Raw genomic sequence first — 14,982 nt, forward strand, 5'->3', positions numbered from 1 at the left:
ATTTAGTGACCGTGTGAAGTTACAACGGCACTGGAAAAAAAAGCGACTTAGGGTCTTTTTTCCACCCCCCACACTCACGAACCCTTACAACATCCCCGTGGTCACGTGATCCAAATTCGCAGCTTGGCAACAGACTCGTATTTATGACCGGCGCAGTGTCCCGGGGTGTGTGTGTGTGTGTGTGTCACGTGATCCTGTTCTGTGACCTCCTGACAATCAAAGTCAGCGAGGGAGCCAATTCACTAAACAACCGTGTTGGTAACTTAACAACTTGGGAGCGATTCAACTTAACAGCTGTGGGCAAGAAAGGTCGTAAAGTAGAGCAAATACTGATCAACAACGGTCTTGCTTAGCGCCGGAAATTTTGGGCTCAACTGCGGCCGTTGAGGACTACCTGTATGACAAATATTAGATTTAGATTTTATTAGATTTATATACCGCCCTTTCCCGAAGGATTCAGGGCGGTTTACAGGGCATTTTAAAATCATACCAATACAAAATACAAAGTTAAAAGACAAATAAAAGATTAAATTATCCCTGAAAATAAAACCCAGTTAAAATTCTCAGCCTGGGTCAGAGAGCTCAAAGAGCCAAGTCTTCAGGTCCCGGCGGAATGAGCGTAGGTCAGGGGCAGTCCTGAGCTCCACGGGCAGCTGGTTCCAAAGGGCAGGTGCACCCACAGAAAAGGCCCTATCCCTGGGTGTTATCCGCCGGCAATCTTTTACCGGCGGCACCCTGAGAAGACCCTCTCTCTGCGAGCGCACAGGACGAAGGGAACTTGATGCCGGCAGCAGGTGTTCCCTCAAATATCCCGGACCCAAGCCATTTAGGGCTTTAGAGGTCATCACCAGCACCTTGAATCTCACCCGGAAGGCAACCGGAAGCCAATGCAGCTCGCGGAGTAGAGGTGTTACATGGGAGTATTGGGAAACCCCCATCACAATTCGCGCGGCCGCATTCTGCACCAGTTGAAGCCTCCGAGTGGTCCTCAAGGGCAGCCCCATGTAGAGCGCGTTGCAGTAGTCTAAACGGGAGGTCACGAGCGCATGAGTGACTGTGCGTAGGGCATCTCGGTCCAGGTAGGGTCGCAACTGGCGCACCAGGCGAAGAAATGCAGTTTAACATCCCTTAGCACAGGGGTCCCAAATGCCCGGGTTGTGGACCGGTACCGGGCTGCGGCACACCAGCAACCGGTCCACGCCATGGTGCCGAACCCATGGCACACGTGCCACAGGTGGCACGCAGAGCCCTCGCGTGCCGTTGCCCCAGTCCTAGGCCTTCAGCTGGATTTAGACCTCCGCCGCCGTGTCCCCCCCCCAAAAAAAAAGTTTCAATCCATCAATTTCAACTTCTCATGGGGGGAAAAAAATCTCGCAAAGTTGGAATTGATTGATTGAACTTTTTAGTCCCACCCAGTCTGCCGTTATCACCGCAGCCACGCCCACCCAGCGGGCCACGCCCACCCAGCAGGCCACACCCATCCAGCAGGCCACACCCACCCAACGGGCCACGCCCATCCAGCACCCGATGATACATAAGTGGGTTTTAGGTTGCAGTTTGGGCACCGGGTCTCTAAAAGGGTTGCCATCACTGGGTCGGCGCAAACAAGCAAAGCCCCATCCGCGGGATGCAGACAACACACAATACCACACACGTGTGGCCCAAAAAGTCAGGGGCCTCTCTGCCTTAGCACCGTTCCTCACTAAATTATCAAATGCTTCTTTTTTTTTTTAGTTTAAATCACAGGCTCGTTTCAGTCTTAAGCGGCTCGAACGTTGGCAGGTGCCAATCTTTTTTTTAAAAAGGGCAAGGTTTAAAACCTGACTCCGTTCAACCAGGGCTGTAAACCTGGGAACCGAAGATAAGCTACCCTGAGTCTTCGGAGAAGGGCGGGATATAAAGAGAATTAAAATAAATAAATAAATAAATAAATAAAACAGATTTTCAAAGGCTGACCTGCAAGGCCCAGCCTCGAAAACTGCATGCTCAGCTCAAGCTGGAATTTCGGGTTTGAGGGGGCAAAAAAAAAAAAATCGGCCTTCCCGGGCCTGGCTCTGGGTGAGGAATTAAAAGGCAAATCACCAAGGCAGAAGCTTAATTTGAGCAAAATCGTTACGTCTTCCTCTGAGGCTTCGTTTGAACCTGCTGTGCCTAGCAGACAAGCAACTTCTGAGGTGGGTGGAAACGTCTAGACAGGCTCTGAAGAAGAGTTTCCCACTCAAATCAGGGAGGCATTGGAAATAAAAGTTATTTTAATTCCCTTTAAAAACTTGGAGTTTCGTTTTTGTTTCTTTCTCCCTGGGGACCATCATTTTATTTTATTTTTATTTTTATTCCATTTATATCCCGCCCTTCTCCGAAGACTCAGGGCGGCTTACAAGCTTAGCAGTAGCCTTCATTCTATGTATATGCCTGCTTATTAGGGCTTTCACACACACCCCAAGCGGCATTATTACAAAGTCAGCTTAATTGCCCCCAACAATCTGGGTCCTCATTTTACCTACCTCGGAAGGATGGAAGGCTGAGTCAACCTCCAGATGCACGGAAGAACAAGGACGCTGTTGAGCAGACAACTCGGTCAACTGCAAAGCCAACCAGCGAGGTGATGGTTATTGTGTTTTTAGAAGGTCTTTGGGACCCAAACATGTTGACCTAACTAAAGATCCACCTTGATCTGAGGCAGGCCTACTTGGCTGTACGAGGTTGGCCCTCAAGCAACAGATCTCATCCCTGGCCAAGAGAACCACTGGCTGTCTTGACGGGGTTGAACGGAGTTGTCGTTTGCTCCCTGGAGCCCATCATCCACATGCATGGAAGAAGAAGGATGTTTATTGAGAAGACAACCTGGTCAATTGTGAAGCCAACTGGTGAAGAGATGGTTATCATGTTTAGAAGGTCCTATGACCCAAAATGTTGACCCAGCTAAGATCCGCCTTGATGTGAGGCAAGCCTACTTGAGATCTACGATGGTAGTCCTCAAGCTGCTACTGTTAGGATCCAACAACCATCATTCCTGGTCAAGGGAACTATTGGCTGCCTTCATGGGGTTGAACGGAGTTGTCGCTTACTTGCCTGGAGCCCATCATCCAGAGGCATGAAAGAACAAGGATGTTATTGAGAAGACAACCTGGTCAATTGTAGAGCCAACTGGTGAGATGGCTGTCACGTTTAGAAGGTCCTTTGACCCAACTTGTTGACCCAGCTAAGATCCACCTTAATGTAAGGCAGGTCTACTTGGGATCTACGATGGTGGCCCTCAAGCTGGTGCTTTCCAACAATGTTAGGATGCAACAACCATCATTCCTGACCAAGAGAACCACTGGCTGGGGTTCTCTGTCTTGATGGGGTTGAAAGGAGATGGGATCCAATAAATCTTATCCATTAGACCATAGACCATAGAATTACAGAGTGGGAAGGGACCTTGGAGGTCATCTAGTCCATTTTTTATGACCTTTCTTGCCACAGTTGTTTAGTGAATTGGCTCCCCCCCGCTGACTTTGTCAGAAGATCACAAAGTGGGATCACGTGACCCCAGGACGCTGCGACCGTCCTAAATACGAGTCCGTTGCCAAGCTCTGAATATTGATCACGTGACCCCCGGGGACGCCGCAGAGGTGTAATTACGTGTGGGGGGGAAAAAGATCCTGAGTCGCTTTGTTCTAATTGTCAGAAAAATTCTCCTTAGTTCTAAGTTCTTTGCAGAGATGCTCAAGAAAGCCCTTTTAAACATGCACACACACCCCTCCAAACCATTCCCAGATGCAAATGGGGATCAGGTGACCCTGGAACACAGCGACCGTCATAAATATGAGTCAGTTGCCAAGTGTCTCCATTTTGATCCCAAGGTGCTATAAACCATAATCCAGGGACTTTAGCTTTGCCTCCACTTCTGAAAATAGCCAGGGCCCTATAACTTGCTCCGTTGTAAAATATCTATATCTATATCTATATCATCTATATCTATATCTATATCTATGTCTATGTCTATATATCTTATCTATCTATCTATCTATCTATCTATCTATCTATCTATCTATCTATCTATCTATCTATCTATCTCAGTGTCCATTATCTCTCTGTATTATCCATCTATCTATCTCTATCTCTATATCTAGCTATATATCTCTATATATTTCTCTCTCTCTCTCTCTCTCTCTCTCTCTCTCTCTCTCTCCCCCCCCCTCTCTCTCTGTGTGTGTGTGTGTGTGTGTGTGTGTGTGTGTGTGTGTGTGTGTGTGTGAACAGCTCTGTACTGCCACCTGGTCGTCCAAACTGGCTAATTCCTACCTGACCCTAAAGGGAGCCTTCTGCAACCTGGCGCCTTTCTGCAACCCTCACCTGATTCGGGGGCGCCAGGTTGCAGAAGGCTGCGAACGTGTTGCCACAGCCATCCTATCTATCCCTTTGGGGCCTGTTGGAAGCTAACCGCGTGCATCTTTGCTTCAGCCCATGGGTTTCCTAACAACAACTTATGTACCCCATGTGTATCCCTCTGTGTCTCGTGTGTGTGTGTGTGTGTCTTGTGCGTGTTTTGTGCGTGTGTGTGTATGATGGAGAAGAGGCAAAAGGAGAGAATCGGGGCAAAAAAAATAAAAAAGCAATTTGGTGGGAGCTGCTTGGAAAAACACAAAATGGAGCCGATAAGCAGCACTGACCATAAAGCTCTCCCAGTTTACAGGGACTCCTCGACTTACGACCACAACAGAGCCCCAAATTCCTGTCGCTAAGCAAGACAGCTGCTGTGTGAGTTACAACGGCACTGAGGAAATTCGTTGATCCATTTTTCACACTTAACAACCGCTGCAGCATTTCCCCACGGTCACATGATCAAAATTCAGACACTCGGCAACTGACTGGTATTTACGACGGCTGCCATGTCCCGGGGTCACAGGAACCCCTTCTGCAGCAGCACGGCAGACGCCAGGTTCACTTAACAACCGCTTTACTTTACGCCCGCGGCGATGCCCTTAAGAACTGTGGCCAGGGAAGTCGTAAAACGGGGGGGGGGACCTCACTTGCCCACTGTCTCACTTAGCAACGGAAACATGAGGCTCCACGGTGGTCGGAAGTAGAGGACTTCCTGTAAGAGCCTGTTGCCAAGCCTCCAAATTTTGCCCAGGTGTGACCATGGTCGTTAAGTGTGAAACACGGATCTAGGTCACTTTTCCCAGTGCCGCCGTAACCTCCAACGGTCCTTACACAAAACGTTTTAATCTCAGGACTACCTCCGTATCCCAAGAAGCCTGGCTTGCTTTTTTTCCCCCCCAAGTTTATTACAAATCAGGGTTTAACGTTTCATCTGAACACCACACACACACACACACACACACACACACACACACACACACACTCACGGCTGGAGTCCATTTGCAAAGCTGGGATGCTTGCATCCTTTAAAAATACCTCCTAGGGGCATAAAAGTTGCTTTTCGGCTGCCTTCCTAATGTCATTTAGAGAACATGAGCAGAGATTTCGGGGGAGGGGGGGAGACGGGGGAGACAAATACCAGGGGAGGGGCAACCGCATCAAAGCGGATCCTTTGATCTTTCCCATTTAAATCCCATTAGCTTCCTTTCATCAAGCCGAGAGGCAGCCTAGACGGTTTTTTTTCAAAAGGGGTGATGGTGGCGACGGACACTAATTTCAAAGACCGTCCGTTGGGATTCCTCGCCAGCTGGTGGATCCGGCAGCTGAGTCTGGGGAATCAGAGGAAGAGGAGGAGGAGGGGCCTGGAGTGACATTAAGAGTCGGAGGAAGGCTCTGAGGAGCTCCAAGACTTACGGTCGGATGAGGAGCCCGGCCCCTCTACTCACGCTCAGGCTGAGACACAGCTGCGCTGGGAAGTTGAGTTGGACGGTGATGAGGAACAGCTGGGATATATCCAGGATGCACGAAAGCGCCGGCAAGAAAAGCGAGTAGGACAGAGGAAGGCAATGGGGCGGCTCCAAAGGCAAAGGAGAAGGCATTAGGAAGCCACACCTGAGCTGAATAACAAAAGGGGAGGTGTGGGAGGTGCAGGTTGCCGAAGGCAACCGTTCCTGTTGAGGATTGAGTTTCTGTGAATCTGTGTTTGTTTGCCTTGGACATTGACTCAGGTCTGTGAATAATAAAAGGGGCTGGTTTTTTCTTGTGGTTCCTGCCTGTTTCTTGGAAGAGGGATCTTTCCTTGTGAGCATAGCAAGAAAGCACGTAGGCTGGGACAGAACACCGTCCTCAAAGACGATCCACATGACCTCAAGGTCCCCCCCCCCCTACTTCTATTCCGGCCAGATTCTTTCCAAAGCTTGCTATAGCTAGTCCTCGACTTACAAGAATTCATTTAGCGATGGTACAAATTTACGACAGCATTTTTTAAAAAAAGGGATTTAGGACTGTTTTTTTTCTTACTTACGACTTTTGCAGGATCCTCACGCTCATGTGATCCAAATTCAGACACTTGGCATCTGGCTCATACTTAAAGACGGTCGCAGCGTTCCGCGGGGGTCACGCGATCCCCTTTGGCGACCTTCTTGACAAGCAAAATCAATGGGGAAGTTGTTAAATTAGTAACACGCTTAACAACCGTGTTACTAATTTAACAACTGCAGTGGCTCACTTAACGACTGCGGCAAGAAAGGTCCTAAAATGGAGGCACAAACTCCCTTAACTACTGCCTCTCTTAGCGACAGAAATTTTGGGCTATCGAGGACTATCCGGGTGGTTTTTAAAACTCAAGAGGAATAGCAATAGCAATAGTCTTTAGACTTATATACCGCTTCACAGTGCTTTACAGCCTTCTCTTAAGCGGTTTTACAGAGTCAGCATCTTGCAGCCCCCAACAATCCGGGTCCTCATTTTACCGACCTTGGAAGGATGGAAGGCGGAGTTTAACCTTGAACCGGTCAGGATCGAACTGCTGGCAGTGGGCAGTGATTTTCACCTGCAATACTCCATTCTCACCACTGCACCATCTTGGTGCAATGCTGAGAACCCATCAATCTCCCTGGCGGATATCAAAAGAACAGAAGGGTCACGATCGGGCCACAAGCCAATCTGGGGGGTGGTCCCCAAGCAACTAATTCCCTGCAGCCCAGAAATCCAATTGATCCCAAGAGGCTTTCCTCTCTGGCCTGATCTCCTAGGCCAGGGGTCCCCAAGCTATGGTGCACGGTGCGGGCCCAGGCCCCGGGCTCTTGGCCATCGGGCTGCAGAAACAGCTGGCCGGTGCACGCATATGTGGGCATGCATTTTCCCCCACTCGCACTAGCACCCGTGGCCCCATTTGCACATGCACATGGGCGCAAACGAGGGTGCTAGCATATGGGGGTGTCTGCAGCCCGTTTACACATGTGCCGCTAGCCCGGGTGGTTTGCACGGCCTGTTCGCACATGCGCAAATCAGCCACTAACCACCGTGGCAGGTGCATGACCGTTCGCACATGCGCACAGTGCCAACGCATTCTGCATGCATGAACAGGGCTGCTAGTGCCACACCAGTGTGCGTGGCCCCATGTGCACGCGCGCACACACACACATACCAGTTTTGAAGTTGCTCTCCTTCCCTCTGGTCTTTGAGCTCAGAAAGGTTGGAGACCTCTGTCCTAGGTGATGCCTTAGGGGGGTCCCCAACCCCCGGTCTGTTGAGTGCTACCGGGCCGCGGCACGCCAGCAACCGGTCCACACAAACAAGCAAAGCCCCCTCCATGGGATGCAGTCAGCACACAAAACCACGTGCTCTCTGGTCCGTGGAAAAACCTTTCTCCACAGAACTGGTCCCTGGTGCCCAAAAAGGTTGGGGACCTCTGCTTTAGACCCATTTCCCAGTCTGGAAAACTGAGGCCCTTAGAAAGGTAGTGTTTGCAAACAAATGACGTTAACGGGTGCAGCCATTCAACTATGTTAGAGCCACACCTTGGCAATGCCTATAATTAGAAGGTAAACAACCCCATGGGGATTGTCTTCTTACACACACACACACACACACACACAACCCTTTACAAGCAGACCAGCCCTTCCCTTTTTCCGTCACACGCATCCCCAAAGCGGGTCTGGCACTAGCAAAAAAAGTTTGTTCTCCAAAATAAATACAGGTGGTCCTCGGCTTAACGACCGTGATTGTTAAGGGAGTGGCGGCCCGTTTTACAAACTTTCTCGCCACAGTCGTTAAGCGAATCGCTGCAGTTGTTAAGTTAGCAAGACGGTTAAGTGACTCCAGCTTCCCCATCATATTTAAGACGAGCTCTTAAACGGGAGCCAGCCGTGTGCTGCAGCTGCCAAAAAAGCCAACACAATTCTAGGCTACATTGACAGAGGGATGGAATCGAGATCACGTGAAGCGTTAATACCACTTCACAAGGCCTTGGTAAGGCTACACTTGGAATACTACATCCAGTTTTGGTCACCATGATGCAAAAAAGATGTTGGGACTCTAGAAAGGGTACAGAGAAGAGCAACAAAGATGATCAGGGGACAAGGATAAAACATATAAGGAACAGCTGCTGGAATTGGATAGGTCTAGTTTAACGAAGAGAAGGACGAGGGGTGACATGATAGCAGTCTTCCAGTATCTCAGGGGCTGCCCCAAAGAAGAGGGAGTCAAGCTATTCTCCAAAGCTCCTGAAGGCAAGATAAGAAGCAACGGATGGAAACTCATCCAGGAGAGAAGCAACCTGGAACTAAGGAGAAACTTCCTGACAGAACAATTAACCACCTTGCCTCCAGAAGTGGTGAATGCTCCATGACTGGAGGCTTTTAAGAAGAGACTGGACAGACATTTGTCTGAAATGGTACAGGGTCTCCTGCCTGAGCAGGGGGTTGGACTAGATCAGAGGTCACCAACCTTTGTCGGGTGGCGGACCAGAGGTAAAGGGAGAGGGAAGCATTTTGCACGCGTGCGTGTGTGCACAGGGCTGTGAGCACGCGTGTGCCGCAAACAGGGTGGGGCTAGCGCCTGTGTGATACTAGCCCTGCCCCATTCTTGCATTGTGCAGCGCCTTGTTTGTGTGTCCTGCGGCAGCTATTTTTGCACCTTGCAGCGTGACGGTGGCCCATTTTTGTGCCGTGGTGCGGCAGCACCCATTTTTGTGCCCCGCAGTGCGTCGGCGGCCGTTTTTGCACCTTGCAGCATGGTGGTGGCCCGTTTTTGCACCCCACAGTGTGGCGGTGGCCTGTTTTTGCGCCCTGTGGTGCAGCATCCTGTTTTTGCGCCCCAGGGCCTGTGGCACTAGCGCAAGTGAGGGAGTGTGCACACACATGCGCACGCAATGGCCAGCTTCTCCTATGGCTGGGAACCACTACTGGGCCGCTGCCCACAGGTTGGGGACCCCTGGACTAGATGATCTCCAAGGTCCCTTCCAACTCAGCATCTAGCCAAGCTTGGTACCAAGCCCCTCAGAAGCTCCGCTGAGCCTCTGCAATTTATCGCCTATTTATAGGTAGAAAGCGGTTGAAATTCCAGCTGTTGCCACTTTTTCACAACTCTGCCCAGAGTCAGGAAAACCTCTGAAAGCTCCTGAGGGAAATTTCACCCAAGCTTTGCAGAGGCCATTGCCTCAGGGATCTTCAAACTAGGCCCTTTGATGACTTGTGGACTTCAACTCCCAGAATTCCTCAGACAGGCATGCTGGCTGAGGAATTCTGGGAGTTGAAGCCCACTCCTCTTAAAAGTCTATATCAGGGGTCTTCAAACTGGGCCCTTTTAGGACTTGTGGTCTTCAGCTCCCAGAATTCCTCAGCCAGGCACGCTGGCCGAGGAATTCTGGGGGTTGAAGTCCACTCCTCTTAAAGTCTATATCAGGGGGTCTTCAAACTGGGCCCATTCAGGACTTGTGGACTTCAACTCCCAGAATTCCTCAGCCAGGAACGCTAGTAGGGAGAAGGGTTAGATCAGCGGACTCCACCAAGTTTGGGTGCTAAAAAAAAGGCTCCCCGTACAATGCTGTTCCAGAATTCCTCTGCTAGCAAAACCAGTTCAGGTGGTTTCTGGGAACTGAAGTCCACATTATCTGAAGGCCATCCCAGTAGACACTGCTCAGGACAGAACTCCCAGGATTCCTAGCCAATGGCTGAGAATTCTGGGAGAACTCAACCCGAGCACCTCCGGATGGCACCGGGTTAAGGAAAGGTAGCTTTGCCTTCGTTTTTCCTTCTTCCAAGTCAATTATTGATAACTACACCTTACTCTGCCTAGTACAGGTGGTCCTCAACATACAATCACAACTGGGCCGAAAATTTATGTGGCTAAATGAGGCCGTTGTTCAGTGGGTTTTCTCCCAATTTCATTATTTTACAAGTAACTCAAGGCGGTGAAGAACACCTATTTTTTCTCCTTTCCTCCCCCATTAACAACAACCTTATGAGGTGGGTTGAGCGGAGGTAAGAGTGATTGGCCCAAGGTCACCCCACCGGCTTCTGTGCCTAAGACTAGAACTCACCGTCTTCTGGTGGTTGGCTCAAAGTCACCCAGCCAGTTTTCCTGCCTGAGGCAGGACTAGAACTCACCGTCTCCAGGTGGTTGGCACAATGTCACCCAGCCGGTTTTTATGCCTAACATGGGACTAGAACTCACCGTCTCCTGCTGATTGGCCCGAAGTCACCCAACTGGCTTTCATGGCTAAGGCGGGACTAGAACTCACCATCTCCTGGTGATTGGCACAAACTCACCCAGCAGCTTTTCATGCCTAAGGCAGGACTAGAACTCACCGTCTGCTGATTGGCACAATGTCACCCAGCCGGTTTTTATGCCTAACATGGGACTAGAACTCACCGTCTCCTGCTGATTGGCCCGAAGTCACCCAACTGGCTTTCATGGCTAAGGCGGGACTAGAACTCACCATCTCCTGGTGATTGGCACAAACTCACCCAGCAGCTTTTCATGCCTAAGGCAGAACTAGAACTCACCGTCTCCTGGTTTTTAGGCCAGCACCTTAACCAACAGACCAAAGTTGCTCTCTAAGCGATACCTAACCGATATTGCATTTCTGCCAATATGGCTAATCCTATTAAACCAGATTAAAAAGTGGAGAAGGGGGGAGGAAGAGGAGCAGATCCTGTTTACACAAGAATTCAGCATCTTTCCCAATAAACACACTCAGCGCCAGCAAAAAAAATTTTTCCTTTTCAATGGATTGTACATTCCGATCCTGGAGATATTCCCCACTAGGTTTTTGTTATATCTGTTATTATCCCGTTAAGGTTTGTCACTGGGAGGAAAACTTCTCTTGGCTTTTGCTCGGGAAGAAAAAAAAAATCAGAATAAAACACGCCGGCAAGCCTTCACTGTCAATGGGCTTTCTGCTTTGGCTCCAGAATGAGAGCCCCAGTAGATGGGCTTCGTAATACTGGAAACATGGCTTTTGTAGTACTGCTGCCCTGGCTAACTCTGATGGGTTTGGGGTTGGATTTAAATAAGTTTTAACACATTTTGAGTATTGTATTATTGGGCATAACCATTTCATTCTTTTGAACCTCTTTTTTAACTTTTGTATTTACATTTTGATATTTATTGCCCTGTAGAGTCCTTCGGGAGAAGGGCGGTATAAAAATTTAATAAATAAATAAAAATAAACTCACCTGGGTTGTTTCTGGAAGGTTAAGGCTTAGGGGGGGGAGGGGAAAATCATTAGCAATGCCAGTGAAAAAGCAGATTTATAATCCAAGGAAACCCAGGTGAGCTAGCCACCCCAAGCAGTACTCCAGGTGCCCAAGTATTACAAAGCCCATCCTCTGTGGCCCCTCCTCAAGAGGAAAGCCAGACTAAAGACACAAGGGAGCCTTGACTGGAAGAAAACTACTCCGCTTTTGCTCCGGAGGAAAGTCAAGAGTAAGAGAGAGAGAGAGAGAGAGAGGCGTGAATGGACTTGCACTTTTCAACAATGGCTCAGCGCGTTTCCCTTGCAGATTCTTGCATTTTTCACTTTCTTTTCTAAGAAAGTGGGAAGGAAAAGGGGGGGCGGGCGGAAGAGGTAACCCCAACCCAACCCCCCTCCCAGCAAAACAAGCACGTTGAGGAAGTGCGAGGAAAAACCACTCGGAAACACACACACACACACACACACACACACACAGCAAATCAACGCGGCGTTGCGCAACGCGCGGAAGGAAACCCAAAGCGTGCAGTTTTTGCAAAAGGAGCCTTTGGTTTCCAAGCAGTGAAAGCCCTTTAAAACACACACACAAACACACACACACACAGACACACAAAACCCAAACCGCGAGCAGCAGGCAGGATGTGGCCAAAATTTACCGGGGCATCCTCGAGCATCACAACAACAACACACACACACACAAACACAAAAAAACCCAAACCGCAAGCAGCAGGCAGGATGTGGCCAAAACTTACCGGGGCATCCTCGAGCATCGCAACAACAACACACACACACACAAACACAAAAAAACCCAAACCGCGAGCAGCAGGCAGGATGTGGCCAAAACTTACCGGGGCATCCTCGAGCATCACAACAATAACAACACACACACACACAAACACAAAAAAACCCCAAACCGCGAGCAGCAGGCAGGATGTGGCCAAAACTTACCGGGGCATCCTCGAGCATCGCAACAACAACACACACACACACAAACACAAAAAAACCCAAACCGCGAGCAGCAGGCAGGATGTGGCCAAAACTTACCGGGGCATCCTCGAGCATCACAACAATAACAACACACACACACACAAACACAAAAAAACCCCAAACCGCGAGCAGCAGGCAGGATGTGGCCAAAACTTACCGGGGCATCCTCGAGCATCACAACAACAACAACAACACACACACACACACACACACACAAACCGCGAGCAGCAGGCAGGATGTGGCCAAAACTTACCGGGGCATCCTCGAGCATCACAACAACAACAACAACAACACACACACACACACACACACACACACACACAAAACAAACAAAACCCAAACCGCGAGCAGCAGGCAGGATGTGGCCAAAACTTACCGGGGCATCCTCGAGCATCGCAACAACAACAACACACACACAGACACACACACACACACACAAACGCGAATTGAAGCGCAACGGAACCCGGCGGGTCCGGGAGGGGGGAGGGAGCTGCAAACGACAGAGGGATTCTCTACGACAAAGTTTCCCAACCTTGGCAATGTTAAGACAACTGGACTTCAACTCCCAGAATTCCCCAGCCAGCCATGCTGGCTGGGGAATTCTGGGAGATGAAGTCCAGCCGTCTAAACATTGCCAAGGTTGGGAAACCCTGCTCTACGAGAAAGTGGCTTCTCCCCGCTTTTGCACCCCGAGGGGAAAAGACACCCCCCTCACACACACACACACACACACACTATACTTTGGAGGAGGGGGTGTTCCCGGTTGCGGGGCAGTTCCCGGGTGCAACCCGGGCTGGCGCGCGCGCTCTTGGCTTGCAAACTTGAGAGCGCGGCGCAAAGAAGGGAGCCCCCCCTCCCCTCGAGCCGGGTTAGGGGGGCTGGGGGGGGGGAAAGGGAAGGAAGAGGAGGAGGAGGAGGAGAAAAAAAAAGAAGAAGCAAAAGAACCAGGAGGAAGAGGGGGAAGAAGGAAGAGAGAGAGCAAAAGGAGGAGAAGGAATTAAGCGGTAGCAGAAGAACAACGAAGAGGAGGAATCAGTAGTAGCAGAAGGACCAGGAGGAGGAGGAGGAGGAGGAAGCAAAAAGGACTAGGGGGGAGGGGAGGAGGAATTAAGAGGTAGTAGAAGGAGGAGGAGGAGGAGGAGGAAGAGGAAAGGAAAGGACTAGGGGGAAGAGGAGGAATTAGAGGTAGTAGAAGGACCAAGAGGAAGAGGAAGCAAAAGCGCTAGGGGGAAGGGGAGGAAGACTTAAGGGGTAGTAGAAGGACCAGGAGGAGGAGGAAGAATTAGAACTAGCAGAAGGACCAAAAGAAGGAGGAGGAGGAAGGAGAAGGACTAGGAGGAAGAGGAGAAGGAATTAGTGCGAGGAGGAGGAAGAGGAGGAAGGAGAAGGATAGGAGGAAGAGGAGAAGGAATTAGTTGGAGGAGGAGGAGAGGAGGAGGAAGGAGAAGGAGGAGGAATTAGTGCGAGGAGGAGGAAGGAGAAGGAATTAGTGCGAGGAGGAGGAGAGGAGGAGGAGAGGAGAAGGAATTAGTGCGAGGAGGGGGAGGAAGGGTTAAAGAAATAGCAGAAGGACCCAAAAGGACGGAGGAAGGCGAGGGAGCAGGAGGAAGAGGAGAAGAAAGAAGCAGAAGGAGGAGGAGGAGGAGAGGAGGAGGAAGGAGAAGAAATTAGTGCGAGGAGGAGGAGAGGAGGAGGAAGAAGGAGGACTAGGAGGAAGAGAAGGAATTAGTGCGAGGAGGAGGAGGAGGAAGGAGAAGGATAGGAGGAAGAGGAGAAGGAATTAGTTGGAGGAGGAGGAGAGGAGAAGGACTAGGAGGAAGAGGAGAAGGAATTAGTGCGAGGAGGGGGAGGAAGGAGGACTCGGGGGAGGAAGGGTTAAAGAGGTAGCAGAAGGACCCAAAAGGACGGAGGAAGGCGAGGGAGCAGGAGGAAGAGGAGAAGAAAGAAGCAGAAGGAGGAGGAGGAGGAGGAGGAGGAAGGAGCAGAGAGCCTCCGGCGGGCCACCTTTCCGCCCTTGCACCGGGCGAGAGAGGACCTCCTGCCCCGTCCCTTCCCCGTCCCGCTCACCGCATGGCTGGAGGTGGAAGACGCGCCTGGCCGCGGCCATCGCTCCGTCGCCAGCAGCCCCGCAGCCCCGAGTGCCGAGCCGGGCGGGGAGGGGGCCGGGAGGCGGCGGCGGGACGAGCGACACACCTCCTCCGGGACGCCCGCGCCGGTCCTAGCGCCGGAGCCCCCTCCCCCGGCCCGGGCGCCGCTTCTGCTGCGGGCGCCGGTTGCAGAAGCCCCCGCGGGCGCCTCGCCTCCAGGCTGGCTCGGGGAAACTGGAGGGGAGGGGGCGCATGCAAGGTAGTCCTCGAGTTAGGACCGCGGGGCCGGCCTGAAACGTTCGCTAAGTGAGCTTGGGCCCCCTCCCCCTTTCGCTGACCCCC

General features: G+C 51.0%; 1 protein-coding gene across 1 annotated transcript in view; it reads right to left on the reverse strand.

Moving 5' to 3' along the window:
- SLC4A11 (solute carrier family 4 member 11) overlaps positions 1 to 14,661 on the reverse strand; it is a 125,929-nt gene extending 111,268 nt beyond the window's left edge. Inside the window, exon 1 of the mRNA XM_083367134.1 lies at positions 14,621 to 14,661. Within this exon, the coding sequence (XP_083223260.1) occupies positions 14,621 to 14,660 (40 nt within the window). The 5' untranslated portion in view covers position 14,661. The remainder of the gene's footprint in view (positions 1 to 14,620) is intronic.
- Positions 14,662 to 14,982: the final 321 nt, after the last annotated feature.

Source organism: Vipera ursinii, assembly GCF_947247035.1.
Source record: "Vipera ursinii genome assembly, chromosome: 7".
Classification (NCBI taxonomy): domain Eukaryota; kingdom Metazoa; phylum Chordata; class Lepidosauria; order Squamata; family Viperidae; genus Vipera; species Vipera ursinii.